The sequence below is a fragment of the Lepidochelys kempii genome, chromosome 27 (genome assembly GCF_965140285.1).
Source record: "Lepidochelys kempii isolate rLepKem1 chromosome 27, rLepKem1.hap1, whole genome shotgun sequence".
In the NCBI taxonomy this organism is placed as follows: domain Eukaryota; kingdom Metazoa; phylum Chordata; order Testudines; family Cheloniidae; genus Lepidochelys; species Lepidochelys kempii.
In genome coordinates, this window is record NC_136406.1 from 14,815,527 (window position 1) to 14,837,988 (window position 22,462).

General features: G+C 43.4%; 1 protein-coding gene across 3 annotated transcripts; it reads right to left on the reverse strand.

The window, feature by feature from the left end:
* Positions 1-586: 586 nt before the first annotated feature.
* On the reverse strand, positions 587-22,284 carry MED1 (mediator complex subunit 1). 3 transcript variants are annotated; one of them, XM_073326329.1, is made up of 17 exons: positions 22,056-22,284; positions 18,625-18,731; positions 17,327-17,405; positions 16,722-16,776; positions 16,464-16,596; positions 15,643-15,671; positions 15,105-15,176; positions 14,201-14,275; positions 13,479-13,552; positions 12,961-13,050; positions 11,520-11,631; positions 10,920-11,044; positions 10,611-10,729; positions 8,835-9,036; positions 8,502-8,597; positions 8,272-8,377; positions 587-6,271 (listed from the first exon to the last, which is right to left on the reverse strand). In XM_073326329.1, exons 1-17 carry the CDS (start codon positions 22,081-22,083, stop codon positions 3,037-3,039), a joined length of 4,737 nt encoding a protein of 1,578 aa, XP_073182430.1. In that variant the 5' UTR covers positions 22,084-22,284; the 3' UTR covers positions 587-3,036. The 3 variants fall into 3 exon arrangements, with proteins under 3 accessions (XP_073182430.1, XP_073182432.1, XP_073182433.1); XM_073326331.1 differs by lacking the exons at positions 13,479-13,552; positions 15,105-15,176; positions 15,643-15,671; ... (3 more) ...; positions 18,625-18,731; positions 22,056-22,284 and having other exon boundaries at positions 14,201-14,276; XM_073326332.1 differs by lacking the exons at positions 13,479-13,552; positions 14,201-14,275; positions 15,105-15,176; ... (4 more) ...; positions 18,625-18,731; positions 22,056-22,284 and adding an exon at positions 13,401-13,467.
* Between the last annotated feature and the right edge of the window lie 178 nt (positions 22,285-22,462).

A 22,462-nucleotide genomic window follows, 5' to 3' on the forward strand; every position in this document is an offset into this window, starting at 1 on the left:
TAATCTCAACATCCACTTCTTAACCTGAGATTAAAAGGTTTGGCTTTTTAAAAATTTTTTAGTTTGTTTACACATTTATCTTTCCAATACTGAAAGATGTAAAATATCATATAGAATAACAAAAATATTTTAAAAATAAAACATTTGTAAGAGATCAAACATTTACATGTAAAATGTCTGTGTAATATTGACAAGTGTACCTCATCTCTGATCAGTGCAATAGGAGCATCATGCAACTGTTGCCTGACTTTTAATGGCTGTCTTTCTCCCTTACTTAGTGTAAAACAAATAAGTGTATAAAGGGGAAAGGTTACAGTGCATTATAAGTGGACTGAAAAGCTATTTACCTGCTATGACTACTGTTCAGGATTCAGTTTCTCTCGCAGCACTCAAAGTCACAGATGCTTAAAGAGGATGCAACTTTGTTCCCTGTATTTCTTTAGGTGTTAGCAATGATGCCCACCTCTTGCAGGAGAAATTTAGAACCCTGAACTTGAGTCTTAGGTAAGTAGTGAAGGAAACACATTCAGCTGTTTCATTTAAAATATATTTATAATTTAAATCTTAATAATTTGCAAAGCTGAACAATTTTTTAAAAAGCCTTTTACTGAATCTTTTATACTGTTAAAACACCAGTCCATTTTATTGAGAAAATTATTCCTTGAAAACCCAAACCTTGCTTTCCTTTTGTAACAGTGCTGTTAGCTTCAGCTAAGCCGTCACACAATCCAAAGACATTTAAAGGGTTATTTTAAATAAAGCAACTTAAAATGAGACGGACAGAACTAAAACAGATGACAACCTGTTGCCATCTGAACAAGTATTATTTCCAAGGTGCAGCCACTCTAGCAGGGTCTCAAGATGGGTGTTGTATTTCTTACATCCTCTTCATTGACACCACACAGTCATACAATTCTGATACTGCATCAAATAATGTCATTTGCTGCAGGTTTGGACTTTATTTACTATTTTCTATGGGAGTATTGGTGAGAGGGAAGCCATGGAATGCAGACCACTAGGAGCAAGGGATGGAGGTTGGAAAATAAAAGGGAGAGCTATTGTGTTTGAGAGAGAAATTCCTGCCTGCTTTCCATGTGACAACAGCAATTTCAGTATACAGCCCCAAATAGAGCTGAAGACAGGAAGAATGGAAAAGCCTATCGATAGCTGCATAGAAGCCAACCCACCAAAAAGATACAACCATTCCAGTTTTTTAGGGGCTCTACATGAGCCAGAAAAGAGAAGCTGTTTGGCCTGAAAATTATCAGGGGGCTGGACTGTGTGCAAGACAGGAAATATCTACAGTTTAAAGGAAACCTAAACCTTGAAGTCTTTTCAAACTGCAAACCCAAAATAAAGGGTATTCTCAAGCCCACAGGTGAAATCCTGGCCCCATTGAAGTCAGTGGCAAAACTCAGTGGGGCCAGGATTTCACTCAGTGCATTTCCCTGCAAGACCTAAAAGGAGATGGGTTCACAGTACTCGTTAGATACACTGTGTTCCCTTGTCTGCAGGCTCTTCCATGTCTCCTCCTCTATCAAAACAATCCTAAGTGCTTTTGTTTATAAAATGGACTTCTCGTTCCTATCCTCTCAAGGACAGAGACTAGCAGGTCTTGCCTGCCTCTTCCTTTAAAGTCCTGGTGAGAGAGGGAAATCCGCCATTCGGGGAAATTATTGCTTCTATTGCAGCCAATCAGTTTTCACAGAGCCAAGACATTTCAGCATGGTTTTCATCAACATAAGTTCTAACACCGGCACAGGAATGATTCACACCTATTGGTGAGCTAACAACCTCTCGGGGGGGGGAGGCATGGGGAATGCTTGTGTGTGTATTACCAGCAGTGCTGCTGTGGAAAAATGTGCTGCACACACACAAAAATTAAAAACTCCCCTTAGGCACTTTTGCAACAAAAAGATTAAAAAAATAAGGCCTGATTCCACAAACCGTTTGCGCACACGAGTAACAATAGTTGCACTGACTTCAAATGGGATTTTTTACAATGAATAAAGTTAAGCCTACTCTTAAGTATTTGCAGGATTGGGCCCTAAATGTATCTCTGTAAAGGTTGTGAATTTTCACAGCACTGGGATTCCGGGGGATTTCATTTCCTTTAAACCTAGCAAAGAGCGCTCAGATCAGGGCAAAGCATGCTGTGATTTTACCAGCTTTCCCAAAGCTACAGTGGCTGCACATTTTCCAAGCTTTCCTAACCCACAGCTAACCAAGCTCCCACTCTCCCAGAGTCCCTTCAAACCCCGCATCACACCATTGAAATATAGAGACTGCATGAAAACCAAACAGCATGAGGCATTCAAATAGGGACATAAATAAATAGCTAAAATGCAAGGTCAATCAAACATCGACATAAATATCCTTCATCGCTTTGACCTGGAATAAAACGCTGATGTCCATCAAAACACAGTGCCTGATTTTGCAGAGCTGCTGCTGTCAATGGAAGATGAAGGTCCTCAGCACCTCTAAGAATCAGACACTAAATGATGAAGAAACTCCATAAAAGAAACCTGCAAAGCATTTCTCTTTTCTCCAGCCACCCTTCAAAAAAAGAGAAAACCACAAGCCCCAAACATTAAAATATGCCCTAAAGTTATTAGCTCAAAACTTTCTAAAAATTTCTCATGAAAAGGAGAGGGAGGGGGGAAAAATCTGATTCTCCCACAATAATTTATGTTTCTGCACCAATTTAGGGTCTGTTTCTCCAAACACTTACCCACATGCTTAACTCTACGCCCACTGACTTTACAGGACTATTAATACGTGTAAAATTCAGCATGTGTGTAAATGAGCTGCACACTTGGGGCCACAGTCAGAAGACTGGTTTGCCATTCCCAGTCAGAAAGATCAGCACTCGCAGGTATTCTGTGCAGGTTTTTGAGATCCTCAGGAATACTGTTTTCATTTTAAACCATGTCCCTCAAGGTAAGTGTGGAACTCTGAAATGAACGATTCTTTGCTTGCTATCTCTAGAACCCACTAGGGGGTTCTAGAGATCTTTTAAAATTATTTTTTTTTAAATTAATTGCCAATCAGAGCAACATCCATGAGGTCATCATCTTCCTCCCCAATCAAAAAATCAGGGCTTGGCCGAGATGGCCTGTCAGCTGATAGGCTAGCACTACTTGTCATGGACAGAGTCTGGTCAGAAGAAATTGGTGATTTAGACCAACTTTCTGGTTTAATGCTGTGTGACTTCTTCTTGTCTCTGTCTTTGTCACGATCCCTATCTCTGTCACGGTCTTTGTCTTTCACTTTCTTCTTCTCTTTTTTGTGCTTCTTATGTTTTTCTGAACTATATTCCGGCAGTGGCCTAATGCCATCATCAGAGCTGGGACTGTTCTGATAGGATTTCTCTGCTATAGAGGAGCCAGACTCGCTCTCACTGTCTATGTTTTGAGGAGTGTATGCTGGTGACTTACTGTGGCTGGGTGAGCAACGTTCATGCTTTGGAGTAGACCCACTGATCAGAGGGGATCCATAGCTTTTGGAAGAAGCCATCTGAGGCCTTAAGCTATCTCCACCTCCTTCCCCAGGTTTCTGCAAGGTTACTTTGGCTTTTATGCTAGGGGAACCACCATCGTGTTTGCTGATGATAATCTTGGCCACTCCAGTACTACCAATGTTTTTGGAATCCGAAGTCTTCTTGGAAGAGTCAACAGATCCTCCAGAAACAGAGACTTTGGATTTGTCTTTGTCACTTTTCTCCCGCTTCCCCTGAAATTCACCTCCAGACATGTTGTGTTTGGAGGACAAAGAATGGCTTGAGGAATTGGAACTTGGCCCCATCTGTCCATCCATTGGGTCTTCACCTCCAGGCCCACTAGTAACAACCCCATGTTTAAGTTTGTCTATGACTGCAATCAAGGATGGCTTCTTGTTTCTGCTTGGAGATTTTCCCTTGGAGCTTCCATGCTGGTTCTGAGATGAAGACATGGAAGAACCACTAGATGAAAAGGAAGATGAAGATGTTGTAGAAGAGTTTGATGAAGGAGGTGGTTTCTGGGACATGGACCCAGAGGATCCCATTCCTGAAGAGGACTTCATATTTGACCCTGATCCAGTCCCAGACATATGTGAGCCCCCAGAACCTGAAGTGATAGGCGATTTTGCTTTAGATGATGGGGGAGTACCTGGAACAGGTTTCATTGGAGAGGCAAGCTTGTCAGAACCCCCTGATGGTCTAGAATGTGAAGGAGAAATGTTTGGTTTACTCATGGAAGGGTTCATAAGTGATGAAGGCTTCCCTTGAGGCTTCATCTTGGTACCTCCGGAACTGCTGCTGAGGCCATGTTTGGTGATAGGGGAGGATCCAGGCTTTCCCACAGACTGAGCTGAGCTTTTTGACTGACCTGAACCTGAGCCACCTTGGCTCAGGTAGAGGCTGCTGCTCATCTTTGAGCCAGAAGACCCTTCTGATTTACTGCTTTTTACTTTGCCTGAGGCAGAAGAGGAGGAGGAAGAGGAGGACGAATGGCTGTGATGGCTTTTGCTGCTCGAGACAGAGCCACTGCTTGTATACTGGCCGTGTGACGGTTTGCCAACAGTCACTGTCCCTTTGGGGATCTGAATTGTGATTTTTGGAATAGGAGGAGTGGCTACACCAGGAGGAGTCTGAGATCTGCCTGAACTTCCAGGAGATTTTGATCCGCCGGAGCTTGCTGGTGGGGTGAAAGGTCTGTTTGATGAACTATGAGAGGGAGATTTCCCTTCTACGTCTGCTTTCTTCCGCTTTGGAAGCTTTTCTTTACTTTTACCATCACTGGACGGGGTCCGGCTGCGTTTTCCTGGCTTACCATCTAGCCCAGGACCCGATAAACTACTCCCAGAGCCATTGCCTTCCTTTACCCGTTTCTGAGACTTTTCCTTTCCCAAATCCCCTGTACTTAGTAAAGGGCTCTGGCTTCCACTGTGATGCTCCATAATGTCAGAGGACCCCAGGGTTTTGCTCGCAGCTGCAATAATACTAAAGTCAACCATGTCTGCCTGATTGCTTCCTTTAAATTTATTTTCTCCCCCGTCACCCCCCAACACTTGCACTCCCAAACTACTTAGGGCCTGGGATGCAAAGCCCTTGAAATCGTCAGCATCTCCACTCTGACTGCTCTCATCGAAGTACTCCTCCCCAAAGCCACTCTGACTCTGACTGTTCAGTAAGTCAGGGTTGAAATCTACTCCTTCAGGGAAAAAATGGTTTGAAGAGTCACTGTTTGGGCTCACAGTCGCATCTGCTATAAGGTCAGCTGGATCAGTGTACGGGGTCTCACTGCTATTTGTCTGAAAGACATCTGGGTCAAATAGGGCACTTTGTGAATGTCCTGAACTAGAAGAGTCCCTTACAGGCGTTCCAATGGGTGGACAGTCCTCATTAGTGCTGGGGAGCTTGGCAGCCTCCTCTGCTATATCAGAAAGGATATCAGTAACGTCAGCTCCAATGCTGTCTGAACTGGAAAGTCGAACCATCCTCTGAATACTGGGCTGAGAGTGAGGTATAGGCTGGGGGTACGTAGTAGGAGGAGTGCTGCACTGACTGGGCGCTGGAGTAATATGAGGGGTATCCAGAGTATCGGCGGTCATGTTGACATCAAAAATTGGGTTCTGGGAATCAACGTCCATTGAAAACAGCTCTCTCTGAAAATCATCCTCAGTTTGATGCTTGGGCTTATCTGCTGGTGTGCGAGATTTTTTTTTCTTTTGCTTGTTCCCCCCAGGGCCCATTTCCATTCTGGGGGAGCCAGAAGAAGAGTTCTGCCTTTCAAGAGGGCTGCTCCCATACAAAGTGGAGAAGTCCTGAGGAGGATTGTCTTTAAGGAGGTTCATGAGCATCGGGTGGTTCTTGGTGTTGCTTGCTGGTGAGGATACTGGTGGTGGCGTGTGATGGGGAGGGGTTGGACTTGAGCCTATGGTAGACCCCACATTCCCTGTGATCTGCAACAAACTAGTGAGAATAGGGTTCTGAGACACTTTGCTGTAGTCCTCCCCATGGCCCACCGAGTCATGCCTCTCTTTCATGCTCATGCTCATGTTAAACAGGGTAGTGATGGGCCCCCCCGGAAAAGTGTTTGTTGGTGTAGTGGTACCACTCATTGGGTTGCTGCCTGTGGTCATGCCGTACCCTGGGCTGCTGGCGGGGGGCAGGTTTTTCTTCACCATGTCTTCTACTGTCTCTGCAATAAGGGACAGGGCTGGTGTATCTGCCTGAATGGTTTCTGCCTTTCTACGAATGGCTCTCATCGTCACAGGAATGGACATACATCTGCAAGACAGAAAGTGTGAAGGATTTAGTATGCAATTTGCTCATGTATAGAAACTGTCAACTAAAGAGTTTTAAAAACATTACAGGATTCACTGCAGCTCTGAGAGTTAGGAATTATCTCCCTTTTGCAGGAGGGTAAACTAATGCAAATCGCAAGAGACTTGCCTCAGGTCACATGGAAAGACAGCAACTGAGCCAGGAATTGCCAGAATTTAGAATCTTTTGTTCCCTGCTGTATCTATTCATAGCTACTCTATCATACTCCTCTAACCACTGAACAACAGTGCCTCTCTACATTGCCTTTATTAATATTATCTGCTACATTTTTAATTACAATCAAACTTTAATAATTAGTAACTAAGTAATACTTAAGAGAAGAAGGATGATCTTGCAGCTAAAGAGATTGGGAGTTAGGAGGGATAGGTTCTGTTCCCGGCTCTGCCACAGGCTCTATGTGTGACCTTGGGCAAGTCAACTTAATCTGTGCCTCAGTTTCCCCATCTATAAAATAGGAATAATCGTACTGACCTGGAAGGTAGGTAATTCATCAACATTGTTAAAGAAGTCTGTAGGGTCTCTGTATGTGCAGAGCATTATTAACACCTTGTAGTTTTCTAAATGCTTCCAATGTTGCCTGGGGCTGAGTAATTTTGATAAATGTAAAATCTGGGGGGTGGCAGGGCTATCAAATGTTGGAACTGTGAGTGAGTCACCCTCTAATTCAAAGAGAGGCAGAGACTTTGAAGGCAAATACAAGCTCATCATGAAGCATGAAAACACATACAACTAACAGGTTTCAGAGTAACAGCCGTGTTAGTCTGTATTCGCAAAAAGAAAAGGAGGACTTGTGGCACCTTAGAGACTAACCAATTTATTAGAGCATAAGCTTTCGTGAGCTACAGCTCACTTCCTCAGATGCATATCGTGGAAACACGATATGCATCTGAGGAAGTGAGCTGTAGCTCACGAAAGCTTATGCTCTAATAAATTGGTTAGTCTCTAAGGTGCCACAAGTCCTCCTTTTCTTTCTACATACAACTAAGACAGGCATCCAGGAAACAAATATTTAATAAGGTCAGCTGTTGCTGCTCCACAGTTACAATTGGAACCGAGATTCCAATACAACCCTGGTTTTGCCTCCCTTTCTCCCGACCATCATTTGCCTGAAATCCACAGACAAAGGATGAATGGCTTCAAATCTGGTAGGTTTTGTCCAAGGCTGGCGTAGAAAACTCTCAACAACAGGTGAAGTGCAATAGAAATGGAGTTCTGGAATGATGCCACCCAGACAGAAGTGTTCATCAGAATTCAGAAGTCTTTTAATGATATTTTGTCTCTTTTGTAGCTAAGAAATAGAAAGGATAATGGAAGCCGTATGTACCAGTAGACAGGGCATTAGACAGAGGCTCAAGTGACTTGGCTTATATTCCCATCTCTGCCACTTGCCTGCTCGGTGACCTTGGGCATATGACTGTAAACCTCCGTGCCTCAGTTTCCCCATCTGTATAATGGGAATAATGCTACTTAAGTCATTTGTAAAGTGCTTTGAGATTTATGGATGAAAATTGCTACAAAAGATCTAGGCATTATTATTTATTTGTATTATTGTAACGCTATTACTATTATACAGAGAATTGAGGAGGCTAGAAATCTATGTCGCATGCTTAACACAATGATTGTTAAGCAAGAGTTACTGATATATTAACTCGGTTTCATTAGACACCTTCTATTCAAAATTGGAAGACTACAAATGTTCAGCTATTCAAGCACTCTCTTTGGCTGAACAAACTGTAGTGCTTTATAAATAACTATGGAGGATAGTCTGAGCGAGGTAGCAGGTGATACACAACGGGATCTTTCTGCAGAAAAATGAACTGTAGAACCACTGTCCCCTAGATATTTGTGAAGTGCCCACCAGTATCTGGGTGCTAATGTTCTGGGGATTTATAAAAGATGCTCTGAGTAGCATCTTATAGCAGCACAGAGAAGGCCTGGTTTACCTCTGAACAACTTTGGCAATGAAGTCATCTGTGCAGATGAGAGCATCAGAGAGCCCTTTATATAGTTTACAGTTCACATGTGTGGAGTCCTGCACATCCATGACCACTGAAAGACAGAGAGGAGGCATTTGGGAGAAATTAAACTTCCAACTGTAGTGGCAAAAAACAACACCCCTATCTTCACCTGAAATCCATTTATAAATACATGCTTTTCACTGAACCCTACTCACCACACACCAGGGAGTCATTCACAGGATGCTGAAAGGATACACTGAAGCAGGAATCTGAGAGGGGACAAACTTCAAATTGCAGGATCCCAGGAGAATCTGAAAGACACAGGAGCTGGTAAATGCAGCATCTACACAGCACAAGAGACAAAGACAGACATGAGCTCAAATATAGCCATTGAAAAGAAAGAAAAATAAAAAGGTGAAGCAAAGCAGCCTGGGCCTCTAATTTCCTATTCCCCAAACCCGCCGTCTGATTCTAATATGCTACAGAAAACAATCCAGGATCATCTCCAGTCACAGAATTTTATTTATGTTAGTCAATGTGTCACCCACCTTCTTTTAAAACAGTTCGCTTGACACAACTGCCAATCAGTGTGTTGTAGGCCACTTGATGCCTGATCAAGTTGAGGATGAGAGGAACCCGGCCAGGGTGCTGGAAGGTGATTTTACTAATGAGAGTTCCTTGCAGGCTCCTTCCATCTGGAAGAGGAGCATCCTTGTTCAGGAAATAGCAGTGCTGCTGTCCTGGAAGAGCCTAGGAAACAACCTGTGCGTTACCCCAATGGTACTGGATACAAGGAAGTAAAGACAGCTACCAAAGCAAATGCAACTCCAAAATCTGTGTCATGCTAAGTTACCTTTGTGGTTGGAATTGACAAACATTGTAGAGACACTTTCTAAGAATCAAACCCTTTTATAAACTGATTTACAACCTGAACCAACAAAATACCAGTCTAGAAATACCACTGCCAAGAATGATAGTATCACTCTGTACCTCTATACTGCCCCATCAGAGGTTCTCAAAGCACTTTTATACACAGTAAACTTCACTGTCCTTTTGTGAGGTGGTTAAGTATCGATTCATTTTACAGTTGGGGAAACGGAGGCACAGAAGGTGAAATCTTGGCCTCACTGAATTCAATGTGAGTTTTATATTGACTTCAGTGAGCCCAGGATTTCACACAAACTGTTTAAGTGACTTACCCAAAGGTCACACAATGTAGTCAGTGGAACAGCCACATACAGAACCCAAGAATGCTATCTCCCAGATCTCTGCCCTAACCACCACGGTGACATTCCACCTCTCATGGTGCTTGGGTTTTATAATTACACAGTCAAAGTCAATTCCCACTCATTGTACCTGCAATTGCAAAAACATCTATAAAACCACAAAAAGTCCATTCAAATTACATTAAGAATCTAAGATACCTATAGAAGCCAGATAATTCCATGTTAATGTAAACAATCAGTCACTTGCTTTTTACAGATATTGGAATGTTCAATGGAAACTGCATCCTTCAACACAGTAGCCAACCCAGAAAGTACCTTTCTCTTCCCTCCTCACATCAGCTACAAGTTTTCCAGCTCATGGCAGTCACTCAGAGAAGCAGTGGTTTAACAGTACAGATGATTTCAATACCTTCCCATAAATCCAGGCTCCGGCATACCATAATTTTGGCTACCCTCATAGTTCTCATCTGTGCAATTAACCCAATCAAAAGAGCAAGTCTGTCCTTAGGAGGATCAGCTCATTAGTACAGGCACACATTTAAAAGAGGTCATTTATCAAATGTTATTAGACCAAATTGCTGATCTCCTCTGGTCACTTTACATTCTCCACTTGTGTTCTGGTATGTGATTCTCAGTTAAATAGGAACATTAAACAAGACAACCCATGCAGACAAACTCATTGGTTGCACATGCATCGGTTTATTTACCAACACAGTACATCGTGGTTTTGGGTTACCTTTTGTAATGGAGGTAGATCAGTTGCAAAAAGAAACTCTTGCAGTCCAGAGGATGACAAATCCACAGTTAAGACAGGACAATTAACCTACTGTGATTGTGTCTTTTCCAGCATTCTGGCTTGGATAACAGGTTGTGTCTACACACAAAAGCTGTAGCTCTTTAAGTATAACTGCATCCACTCTAAGGGCTGTACTGGAATAACTACTGATAAAAACATGCCCCAATTGACAGTTATACTGGTACAAGAGAAGGCTGGAGTTGTATTTAATAGATTCCAGTCCAGGGTTTCTAACTTTTTTCAAGAGTCTTCAACCTGCCTCTTCTGTGTGCTTAGTTCCCCAGTTCTAGTGACATACTTACTGCATAGAAGCGCATGTTGTGGTTTAAAGGTACAGAATCGGTCTCCTTGGATAACTCAAACTGTGTGATCAGCTCATACAGGGGGACAAATGTTGGCGGGGTGTCAAACAATGGGATTCCTGAGGGGAAACAGCAGAGCATAATGACATCACAGAGCTAAAAGGAGCTGCACAATAACATGGACCTAGTCAATCCTCAAAAGCACATATAAAAGAGAGTATAAGAGTTTGGGTTAAACTCACTTGGTGTGCTTAAAACAATCTACTAGTAAAAGCTAGTGAATACTTGTCTGATAGAGTTACAGCTCACCTGTGCAGCTCTGCAGTTTCTGAATGAAAGGCCGGGATACTGGAATAGGTCGTGGGAACTTCAAGAAGAAGCAAGCTGGCAAGTCAACACTGTTGGCACTGGTGACTGATGAGAAGGACGGAGTCCTAAAACGTTGAAGTTACTTGTTATTTTTTATTACATGCATATTTGTATTTATGTAGGTACATTATGCTCCTATCCCCCGAAAACAATGCCTGAGTACCATACAAACATTAATAAATTTATCCTCACAACACACTTGTAAGGTAGAAAAGTATTATGATGTATGCACAGAAACATTTTTTAAAGTGTATATACATTTTAAGTGTAAGATACACATTTTATCCTCTGCCCAAACAGAAGTATAGTGTCTGTTACTTCTGAAAAATTACGACACTTGATTAACACCTGAAAACTAGGCTTCACTCATGTCTCAAGTGCAGGGTATTTCACAGATCAGGGCAACATCAAATCCCATGACTGATGATATGACATTGTGTTACTGACATGCCTTGGAAAGATGACTCAAAAGAGTGACATGCCAGCAGCATCTGAATGAGGCCACTGTGAGAGGCCCCAGCAGAAGTGCCCTTTCCTTACCCTTTGTTGTCAACAGGATGAGATCCCATAATTAATGGTGCAATTGGGAGTTTGTACATAGCCAAGGTTCCTTCGATTGTTATCGACGCGTTCATGCCCAAAGACCGAGGGACTGGAAGGGGAGGCAAGAGAAAGGAGACCATATCAAAACCTGCTGGAAAACCCATTCATGTGTTTTAGAAGTTAAAAATACTGCTCACATAGAGATGTGTTATTTGTCTATGTAGCACCTCTTTTAAAGTTTGATATAGCCTAGTTTGAGTGTGCAGCCTTTTGTTTATGCTATTTGAAGTTCTATTTCTGGAGTGGGCTTGTTACCGGTCAGCAATAACTTTCAGGTGATTTTACAAGCTTGCAGTACACGTCTATGTGCAAAATTATTTATGATTTTGGAGCATTTCAGCCCCAGTGTCTTATTTTTCCAACTTGTCTCGCTTTTGCTAGATACAGAGCTTGGTGTTACTGTATAAAATGCTACCGAAGAGCAAACACCTACGAACAGGTGAAGTTTACTATTCTCGTCCTACAAAAAGCCACACTCATAATCACAGCTGGAACCAGGGGAAAGAATTTTTTTTAGTTTTCTTTTTAAATTAATCAATATAAAATAAACCTACAGTTAGCCATCCTGGATGAAATTCACTCCAGTGCAGAGGACCAGCATATTTTGAGGGCTTAAGCAGGATTTAAGTGATGCACTGGCTTTGTGCAGGCCTGCACAGAAGTGGATTTCACCTCCAGAGGTCAACTGTATCCAGAAAATGGGAGAAGTGTCCCAGGATTTGCATGTGCTTATCAAACCTACGTCCGTCACTCTGCCCTTGATTCTCTCATATTGGAGAGCAGTGGTTGCAGACAGCCAAATGGTCATGACTCCCTGATCCTGGCTGTCCAGCCCCAGTGGAAGCTGGAGTAGCAGGGGATCTAGTTTAACTTCTGTCACTGGTGTAAGGTCCTGAATGGACCATTGGCTTTATGTTAGTGGATGACCAAGAGCGCTGTAGCTCTGCTTCGCCCTGCTCCTCCTGCCCTTGGAACACATCGGCCATGACCTCTCCTTTCTGTTATGCCAGAGGCAAGGGGCTGGCTGGCGTAGAAAGCAGAAGAGCCACCTCTGCCAGCTTTCTGCTGGTGAAGACTTCCCCTATGCAGTGTGAATTCTCCATCAGCCAGCTCCAGATAGGAAGGCCATTTTGTGCTGCTTATGAAGGAGAAGCCAGCCATCAATCTTCAGAATTCTACACTTTCCTCAAAAATCTAAACTCTACCACCAGTGAGTCAGTCACTCACGCTATAAAGAAGCTGCCTTCTTCTACAATATTCTTGCCTCTGACTTCATAGAAAAGTTTAAACAAAACTAGGAACAAGTTTTAGACAGACTGAAAATCTTATGTGCCTAAAGTACAATCAGTGGCCAGAAGCAGCCTTTTAGGTGACGTACCGTTGTTCTCATGCAAAATAATGGTTGCTCCAGTGCCTTCTTCAAATAAATCATAGGGTGAAATGTAATACTTGAGATTCATCAGATGACCTGTGGGAAAAGGCTGGTTAATGAGGGCCTTGATGGATGAGTTACTCTGATCCTTCATAAAAGTCACTAGCAACCAGACCATACTCACTTTGCAATACTGCACAGCACATGAAGTGCAAAGCTGTTCAAACAGTCGCTCTTTTTAACAGAGGCCAAGATGTCTGACAGAGAGAAACTGTGCATTCTAAATCCAGTATACTGAGTGATTTTGTAAAAGTAAAACTACCCTACTGGATCATGAGATACTTAGAAATATGTAGATGACCACCACTCTTACACTGGCAACTCTTATCCACTATTAGTATCTGCTAATATGAAGCTCAGCTACCATCTGTAAAGGTTTAAGTCACCTGAATAAAATCAGACAACTAAGAAGGGTCTGTTCAATCCCCTTTTCTCTCTTTTGGTTACACAAAAGACACAGATACCTCCACTTCTTGGGGTGAGATACCCAACACTGCCATGAAGAATCTTGTCAAGGGGACTTGCGTTGGTGGCTTGCCTACAACAGAGAGAATAGTACATTTAGGATGTGCTGGAGCATAGCTCGAATCCCAAACATCTAAGCACTGGTGGCTCCTTTAAGATCTTACAATACACACTTCACAGTCAGATAAAAGTAAATATCTTAAGCTCCACACTATAACTGGAAAATGTCTCAAAGTATTGGCAAAAGGAGTCATCAGTTTCCCCACTAGCTAAGTGGGTTTTAGTCCACTAAACCTAATGTAAGTGGTTTCCAACCTGTTTTGTTGGAACAACCTCTGTGATGGGTGGCTGATCAACCCCATCCCAGGATCTCCTCCTGCTAGATACTAAAAAAGCTGCTGTATCTATTTTTTTTTTTTGGTCAGTCTCTCGTCCACGCTGTCTCTGCTCTTTTTCTATCTCTAATCTCTCTTTTTCATCCTCAGCCTGTTTTTTCCTCACCTTCTATTTCAATTGCTCATTCTGCAGTTAAACACAGACTTTAGAAAAGCCGAAAAAATTATGAACAGTTTCTATAACGCTTTGTATCAACCTCCAGTTGCATGGGGTTGCTCTAATGTAAGCATCAGTTTTTAAAAGGAAGTCAGAAAGTACCGGTCTCATCATGCCGCCAATTCATGCCCAGGTATTGAGAAAATCAAAGGTGTATAAATGTTCTTACCAGTACATCACTGCCATCTTTGAGAGATCCAGCTCCAAAGATTGAAGAGCCAAGTACATTTTAGTTTTAAGTTTGCTTGAAAAAAAGCAATATGGAAAAAAAAAAAAGAATTCAAGAAACTGTACAGAACCTAAAGTTACCTCAGAACTTCAGATTAAATTCTTTACTAAAAGTATTACCCTAATCATGGTATTAAATCACTAAAGACAGTCACTTTTTCCTATTATGGTTTCAATGTAAACTGATAAGACATAAACAGTGAATGATACAATGTCTCACATCTTAGATTGTATATTATATTTTATCTTCTTTTCTCAATTTGTACAGAGCAAATCATGTACATATGTATTCCTAATTTGATATCTGTGTACTTCATGATTATAATAAAATATAAAATTAAGGGATTTACACGTACATCTGTGTTTTTTAAATAAAAAATGCACAGAACCACAGAGGAGAAAATGAAAAGAATAAGAATTTTTATGCTTCATAGTCTTAACTTAGGCCCTGATCCTGCAAACATGTATGCATCTGAATAACCCAATGTAAACCCTTTGGGGCAGGGACTGTCTTTTTGTTCTGTGCTTTTACAACGCCTAGCACAATGGGATCCTGATCCACAATTGGGACTCTTAGGCACAATGGTAATTCAAATAAATACACAGAGGATCAGGGCATTGGTAAGGAAATTTGTTAATATTGTTTATCTTGACAGTAACCTTTAAATGCAGTGCTTTTTTATGTATAAAAGACAGATGGTTATCTGTCACACAAGCAGGCGCATGGAAGCCAACAGGACTAGTCACCTGTGTAAAATTAACATGGGTTAAGTGCTTGCAGAATTGGGGCCTAGACTGGTTATATAACCATGGGGGCGGGAGGAGAATACACTACATACACTTACTTGTCTCCAGGAAGTTTATAAAGGTTCACAAGCCCCTTTAGATGCTTAGAGAATTCATCAAAGTTTTTCTCTCTAGGAGGAGGAAAAAATTGTCATTGTTAAACAATTTGGATAAATCGTTCATAGTAGATCGTTTTATTTTTAAGAATTATTACCTTTATAATACAATTCTTAAATCACTGAGGAATTTACTTTTGCAACACAAAAACTGCGAAAATATGTTTCTTTAATCACTCCTTTAATATTTGCAGTTGATTTAGTTTTAGTTTTTTGTTTTTTAAATGTCTCTGCAAAACACCCTGGTCAAGAGACAATTGTGTGGCCTCGTACAGAGGCTTCAGAGGTACCACGCATGATGAAGAGAGTCAGGAAGCCCTAGCCAAACAAAGCCAGAAAACCTCTTGTGAAAGTGCAAAGACTTTGTGAAGAAGGAACAGTTACCAACTGCTGTACAATTCCTCCCATAAAATAGTACTGCTGATCAATATCAGGAAAAAGAATCTTTTTCAGGATGCAATGAACAGCTGTTTTTGCTCACCTCAGCTGTTGCACCAGTTCTGGACAGCTCTGAAATGGAAAGAACATATACTACATTCATTTCAAATTCATCTGTGACTTTTGAACATTTCTATGACTATAAAATACAGGGACAGAATGAGGTTTCTGACCATTATCTTCTGGTCAGAAACAGTTTTACACTCACTGCTCTACACCAGCATGGTTCTGATGCCCTGTTTGTCAATCACTTGCAGCACAAATTCATTTAATACTATCTCCTGTTAAACAACTATACCAGTTTTCAAACTTGGGGGCTTTAAGTTGAATACCTAAATCCATATGTAGGTATCTACTAAAAGTGGCATGGTTTTCAGAGGTGCAATTAAATCAATGGGAATTGCAGATGCTACTGCCTCTGAAAAATCAGGCCACTTTTTTATGATGCCTAACTTTAGGCCTCCAAGTTGAAATATTTTGACCCAAGTTTCATCTTCCATCTACAGAACTGTAAGTTTTATCAATGATAAAGAAATATGCTGAAGAAAACCAATAAAAAGCTGCAGATAACTGTAATTCTGCTTTGTCAATTGATTATACTCTGACTCAAAGAAAAATATGGACCATTATCTAAGTGGTTCTTGTTCACATGCACAGAACTGAACCAATCACCAAATTTAGGAGTGAGAAGGAATCTCCCCATGGAGGTTTTCACCTTCCACTGAAGCCATGAGTAGAGATTTTCTATGAGAACTAGATGGACATATTTTACACAATTGATTCCCTGTGTTTGTGCAGAGGGGAGGCAAACCAACACTGCTTGCCTTTGGCGTTACCCATCTCCTCTTTCTAGGTTATACGTACCACAGGATTTTCTCCATGGTGCGCCACCTTCACATCACACAGCAGCCCTGTAGGATCTAACTGGACTTCCACATAGAACATGTCTGAAGTGATGTAACATTCAGTGCCATTTGCACTAAGGTGAGATCCAAGGCTTACATACAAAACAAAACAAAAATTGCTATGAGATGCACACAAAAAACAATCAAACCAGCAGTGAGATTATGATGATTCTGTACAGATACACAGGAAATGCTTCTGCCACAAAAGAAGACTTACCCATTTTGTCTAGCTATAGACTCCAAGCGATCGGTCATGGCAGGCAGAGATGATACTAAACAGGAAAGACACAAGGCAAGTTTAGATCGAATGACTCTTACTTTTCCCATAGGAGTGTATTCCTTTGGCACTAAGTGCAGTCTCAACTACCCTTCCTCACACACACACGAGCCAACATTACGCACTTGTGCAGTTACACATCTGGGTGTGCGCACACATGAATTATCCACATGCAAAAAATAGCAGGAGCAATTTTTAAAAAGAAAAATACAGCCCACCATCGCAGTCACAACTGCAAAGAAATGAACTGATATTCTTCCATGTTCCCATACCTAATCACTTTTGGGTTGAGGCCAGGCAAATGGTTTAGAATAAAATACTACTGGCAACCTAAACTATGACATTCTACTGTGGCATAAGTGGTAAATATGTGCGTGTGAAAGTGTGCACGCATATATGTCAATGCACATACCATAAACACAAAATGAAACATTTGCTATTTCTGTTTGTTTTTACAATTTAATATTTCTATCATGTTTCATTCTGAACACCATGGAAAGCGTAAGTACATTTTTTGTTGTTACATTTCCAAAGAGTTTACCAACCTTTTAATGCTTTCTGCAAAGTCTCCAAACAGCTCACCAGATGTTGATGGCCCCCAGAGTTCATCGCAACCCGTTTTTCCTAAGTGAAAAGGGAGAAAACAACCCCCATTTGTATGCAATGTTCATCAAGAGTGAGTCATTATAACTATTATTCAGGGCCAAATGTTGTTTATTCAAACAATTTAAAGTAAATTAAATCCCATCCCAGAATTACTCTTCCATTTAGGTCCCTAAAATGAGAACAGGAGCAAGATAACAAAGATATCCACTGCGCACACACCTCTTTTTTTTCCTTAAGCAGCTGATTGAATTGGAGGAACTGACTCTAATAGCTTTTTATATATGCATAATTCTAAACAAACAGAATAATAAAGGAAGAAATGGGGGGAGGGGGAGGGAATAGCCAGGCATACAAATTTCACACATCACAGAACAATATTTGCAGAAAACTTTTCGTTACCTTTCCCTAGCATGACCAGACGTCCTGATTTTATAGGGACAGTCCTGATATTTGGGGCTTTTTCTTATATAGGCTCCTTTTACCTCCCACCCCCATCCCGATTTTTCACACTTACTATCTGGTCCCCCTATCTTTCCCTTCCCCATTGCTGCCTTTTCAACAAACACACCAGCCGGGCAGTGGTGCTAAAACTGAATGCAACATGCCTAGTATTAGGAACACTTCTACAATAATTTGGTGCAGTGTCTCACAAATTAACTGTACTTCTACCAGAAAAGGAGAATGAATGAGACTGTGCTGCATAACTGCACTAACAGCTAGTTGCCAAAGGGGACTGGTACCTTAGTTCTAAGTAGACACTGCAGTCCAGTGGTTAAGGGCAGCAGGATCATGGGGTCTATTCCTGACTCTGCCAATGTTCCATGGGTGTTAGCCCTTGGGTAAGCTACATCTTCTCTTTGTGTCTGTTCCGATGAAGTGAGCTGTAGCTCACGAAAGCTCACGCTCAAATAAATTTGTTAGTCTCTAAGGTGCCACAAGTCCTCCTTTTCTTGTTTCTCCTTAGTCTGTCTTGTCTATTTAAATTATAAACTTTCTCAGGCAGGAACTATTTCTCCCTGTTTCAGTTAGCACAATGGGGACCCTGATCTTGGCTATGCCCTCTAGGTGCAACTGGTAAAACTCTATCTTCTATGAGCGATTGTAAGGATTAATATTTTGCAAATCATTTTGAGATAGCTGGCTGAGGAGTGCTAAAGAAGTATTACTACTAATCCAGACTACATAACTACACCATTCTCCCAGTAAACAATCTCATCCAGACTCCTCCAATTCTCACCATGACTTGACGGACAAGCTTCACCGTTTCAGTCCAAGGTCTGTTTTGGTTAAACTTTGCATGAAGTCTTTCCAAGAGAGAACTCATCTTATTCAGCTTCTCCGTTTCTACAGGACAAATGATATGGGACAACTCAGTCAGGGGGCCTGCCACTGTTTAATCTCCGTGCTGACAATAAAATTCAAACTTTTACAAATAAAAACTCCTGCGAGTTCCAAATAAAAGATGTGTCCTTTGCCCTTAACAGCAACATAAAACAATTCAGAGAAATTTTACTTATTGCCAATTTACTCTTCTCTCTTTCTCTCTCTCACACACACACACACACACAGTTAAATAATGCAAAGATTGTACCAAAGATCATCAAACCCAGGAGACTATAAGACTTCAAATACCTCCTGGGGAAATCAGTAGTACTACATATGTGAGTAAGATGTGAGAGTGGGATTTGGTCCATCTTGTTTAGTCTTGGTATTGCATTATAACTGACTGGGTACCCCTTGCAGACACAAGAGGATGGTTTAAAGACCTGCTGAAACCTCAAGGAAAACAGAAGATAAGAAGTATAGCAGTTCTTTAAAAAGGGGAGGTTCTACTTTTAATCTCCTGTCTCTTATTGCACTGTATATACATAGTTCCTCTCCAACTCTTTTGTTCTACTAACCTCATTGTATGGCAAAGATCCTCCGCACAGACCACCTTCTCTCCCCACCTCCCACTACATATTCCTCAACCATTTGTATTCTGTGAATCTCCAAGAAGGAAGCTACAGATCACAGTTTGAGATCCACTGTAGTCACATTCATGAATCATAGAATATCAGGGTTGGAAGGGACCTCAGGAGGTCATCTAGTCCAACCCCCTGCTCAAAGCAGGACCAATCCCCCATAGTTGCCCCAGATCCCTAAATGGCCCCCTCAAGGATTCAACTCACAACCCTGGGTTTAGCAGGCCAATACTCAAACCACTGAGCTATCCCTCATGTATTCAATTACTTTCTTTTTTTAAAAACACCTTCACAGCACTGAATGGAAGTCAACATAACACACTATAAAGACTCCAACTGGAGCCCATTTGCAGTGAAGGACCTGACTGAGGCAGCGACAGTTGGAATGCTGTACAGGAAGGGACTCATGCCCCGACCCAACTGCCAGCACCTCAGAGGGCTCAAAATTCTATGATTTAGAGGTATTCTGACCTGCCTAGTGGGATGGAGCCAATACCGAAGGGTTGGTATCCTGTGGGCACGGTATCATTAGGTTGCAGAGATGTCCTAGAACTGGGATTGCTATTTGCACACTGCAAGGGAGTGACACAATTCGAGATTTCACAGTAAATGGGGTTTCAAGGGACACCATCACTTGAAATCTAGTCATTTTAAAAAAATGAGTGTCATGTCTCAGCCTCCTCCCTAGCACCACAACCCTTACTCATCTCCCACCCTGGTGCGAAGGCGAGGTCATGGGGGGAGGAAGGAGGGCAGAGCACTGCACCTGATGCACAGGATTGCAGTGGCACTCAGGTTTGGCCCAGCCACACCTCAACTGTGACAGGAGCCACTGCCGTGGGGTGAGTGCAGGGCAGGCTCATTTACCAACTCCCCCACCCTCCCCTCTGCACCAGGCCAGGACAAATGAACGTTTGCCTGCTTTTGCACCTGTGGTTTCATTATTTCTGTGGGTCCAACTGAACCCATGCTAATGCCACACCTGCTTTTATTAGAAAAGAAACAGGTTCCTCTATAGTTAGACTCTTTGAAATGTACAGCAATCATCACAGTTTATTTTAGCAACCTCATCTGAGTTGTCAGATCCAAGAAAAACAGAGGGAAACAGCACCTGATGATGTAAGTTACTGCTCATGTAAACACACATCTAGGGACTTTTCAAACTCAGGTTGGTGATGGAATAGATCAGAGGTTCCCAAACTGTGGAGAACACCTCTAGGGCAAGGGAAGCACAACATTATTAGGGGAATGTGAGGACCTGACTGTGCTGTGCTGAAGAGTCTGAGCCAAGAGGGGCCCAGTTGGGTAAGAGAAGCAGATAAGGGGGCTGTGTGGGCAGTCTCAGCTGTTAGGACCAGGTTCCCTGTTCATCTCACTCCCCCGCTGCCAACTGGCCGTTACCATGCTCTGCTGGGGAAGCCAGAAGGGACTCTGCAAGAAGGAAGCTGTAAGCTGTCCCCCTTACTTTTGATACCCCTGCAGCACAGAGCGCCTTCCTGTCCCCAGCTGCCTCCCCTGCTGGACAGGGCCTGAGTAGAGGAAGCAGACAGAGCCTAGTGCCCCAGGGCCAGGCTAAGAGGCCAAAGTCAGGAGGGGGCCACTACTCATAGGGTGCAGCATTCTGCTGCTCTCCTGATCCAAGCAGGGCTCCATTTGCTTCTCTGCACAGGGAGGAGTGTGATAGGCAGGGAGCCAGGTCCCATCAGCCAAGACCACCCCAACCCCTGTAGGGAGTGGAAACTGCCACATGGGACACACCCACTCTGCTCCCCATAGGTAGCAGGCATCCCTCCCTCAACGTGGGTACCAGACACTCACCCCGTGCGTACCAGGCACCCCACACAAGGGCGTGTGTGCTCAGGACATGAATCTCCAAAGGAGGGCTCAGCAAAAAAAAAGTTTGGGAACTTCTGGACTAAATTATATCATTCACTGACAGTGTAATAGCAACTGAAGGGGCATGTTTAATGAAGGTGAAGGTGTCTGCAATCTGATCTATTTTATGCTACACCCATCCCCAAAAGATCTCAAACTCCACTATATAATGCTGTATCTTGATCAAAGCGCAAGCTATTTTGATCAACATAAAGCTTTGCACAGTAGGACCTACTGTAACCTCTCCTGGGCCATATAGGATCATGCTGGATCACCACGGCTTAGGTAGCCGTACGTTCCGTATACCAGGAGACCACGCAGCCCAAGATGAAACGTCCCACCCTAAACAGCTGTGCTGTCCTCAGGCTGCTCCCACGAAGATGCAGCAGCCTGGGCTAGGAACCCGTAAGCTCCAGCAACCATTCACATCCCACTGGGGCGACAGGTAGCGAAGAACCCCAGCGTACATGGGCTGTATTGCTGTGACAGATGTGGGTGGCCGTGGGCCCCCCATGTCGGTCCCCTTCCATGCAGGGTAGCAGAGCAACATGGTAGCAACGGGGGGGGGCAACGTGTGTGTAGGGAGGAAATAACTCCCCATTAGCCGAGCAGGGAGCAACCTAAATCCCTTGGCGCTGACGGGGGGGGGAGCTGAACGCAGGGAAGGGGGCGGGGGCAGCAGAATCTCTGAGGGAAGTTGGAGCAGATCGCCCCCTTCCCTAGAAGCCAGGGCTCCCCCTACAGCGTCTGGGGCTCCCCCTTCAGCTCTCCCCCCCCGAGCCCCGCCTCTCCCAGGGCCAGGGCCAAGCCTCCCCCCGCCCCGACTCACCCTCGGCGCCCCCCTGTGCCGCCTTCATCCCGTGGGCCGGTGCGGGCCTGGGAGGGGGGGAGGGAGGAGGGCCCCGGGGCAGGCCGCAGGCGCCGGCCTGGCGTAGAGCAGGTACCCGCGGCCAGGCCCCTCCCGCTCGGGCCTCAGTCCGCGGCGGCCGCCGCCAGCCCAACGGCCATGGCTACGCTCCAAACCGCGCGACACTTCCGCCTTCTCGCAGCCACCGAGACGTCTCGCGAGAGCGGAGCGGCGAGACCCGGGATGGGAGCGAGGGGGGGGGGGGCGGGTGTCATCTCGCGAGACTTGCGGGCCTCACTCTTTCCCTCCGGCTCTCCCCTTCCTCGGGCAGCGGGGCTGGGTCGTGAGAGGTCACAGGCGGGGGGCACGTGTGCGCCCATGCGGTGCCC

Bases quoted from the DNA above. Each gene is read 5' to 3' on its own strand.
- MED1 (XM_073326329.1), bottom strand. From the start codon at position 22,083: ATGAAGGCGGCACAGGGGGGCGCCGAGG. The intron at 16,597-16,721 runs GTAAGTCTTCTT...TTTGTATGTAAG, and splicing joins TCTATAGCTAGACAAAATGG to CCTTGGATCTCACCTTAGTG. The intron at 14,276-15,104 runs GTAAGTGTATGT...CTTTTTTTCAAG, and splicing joins TATAAACTTCCTGGAGACAA to CAAACTTAAAACTAAAATGT.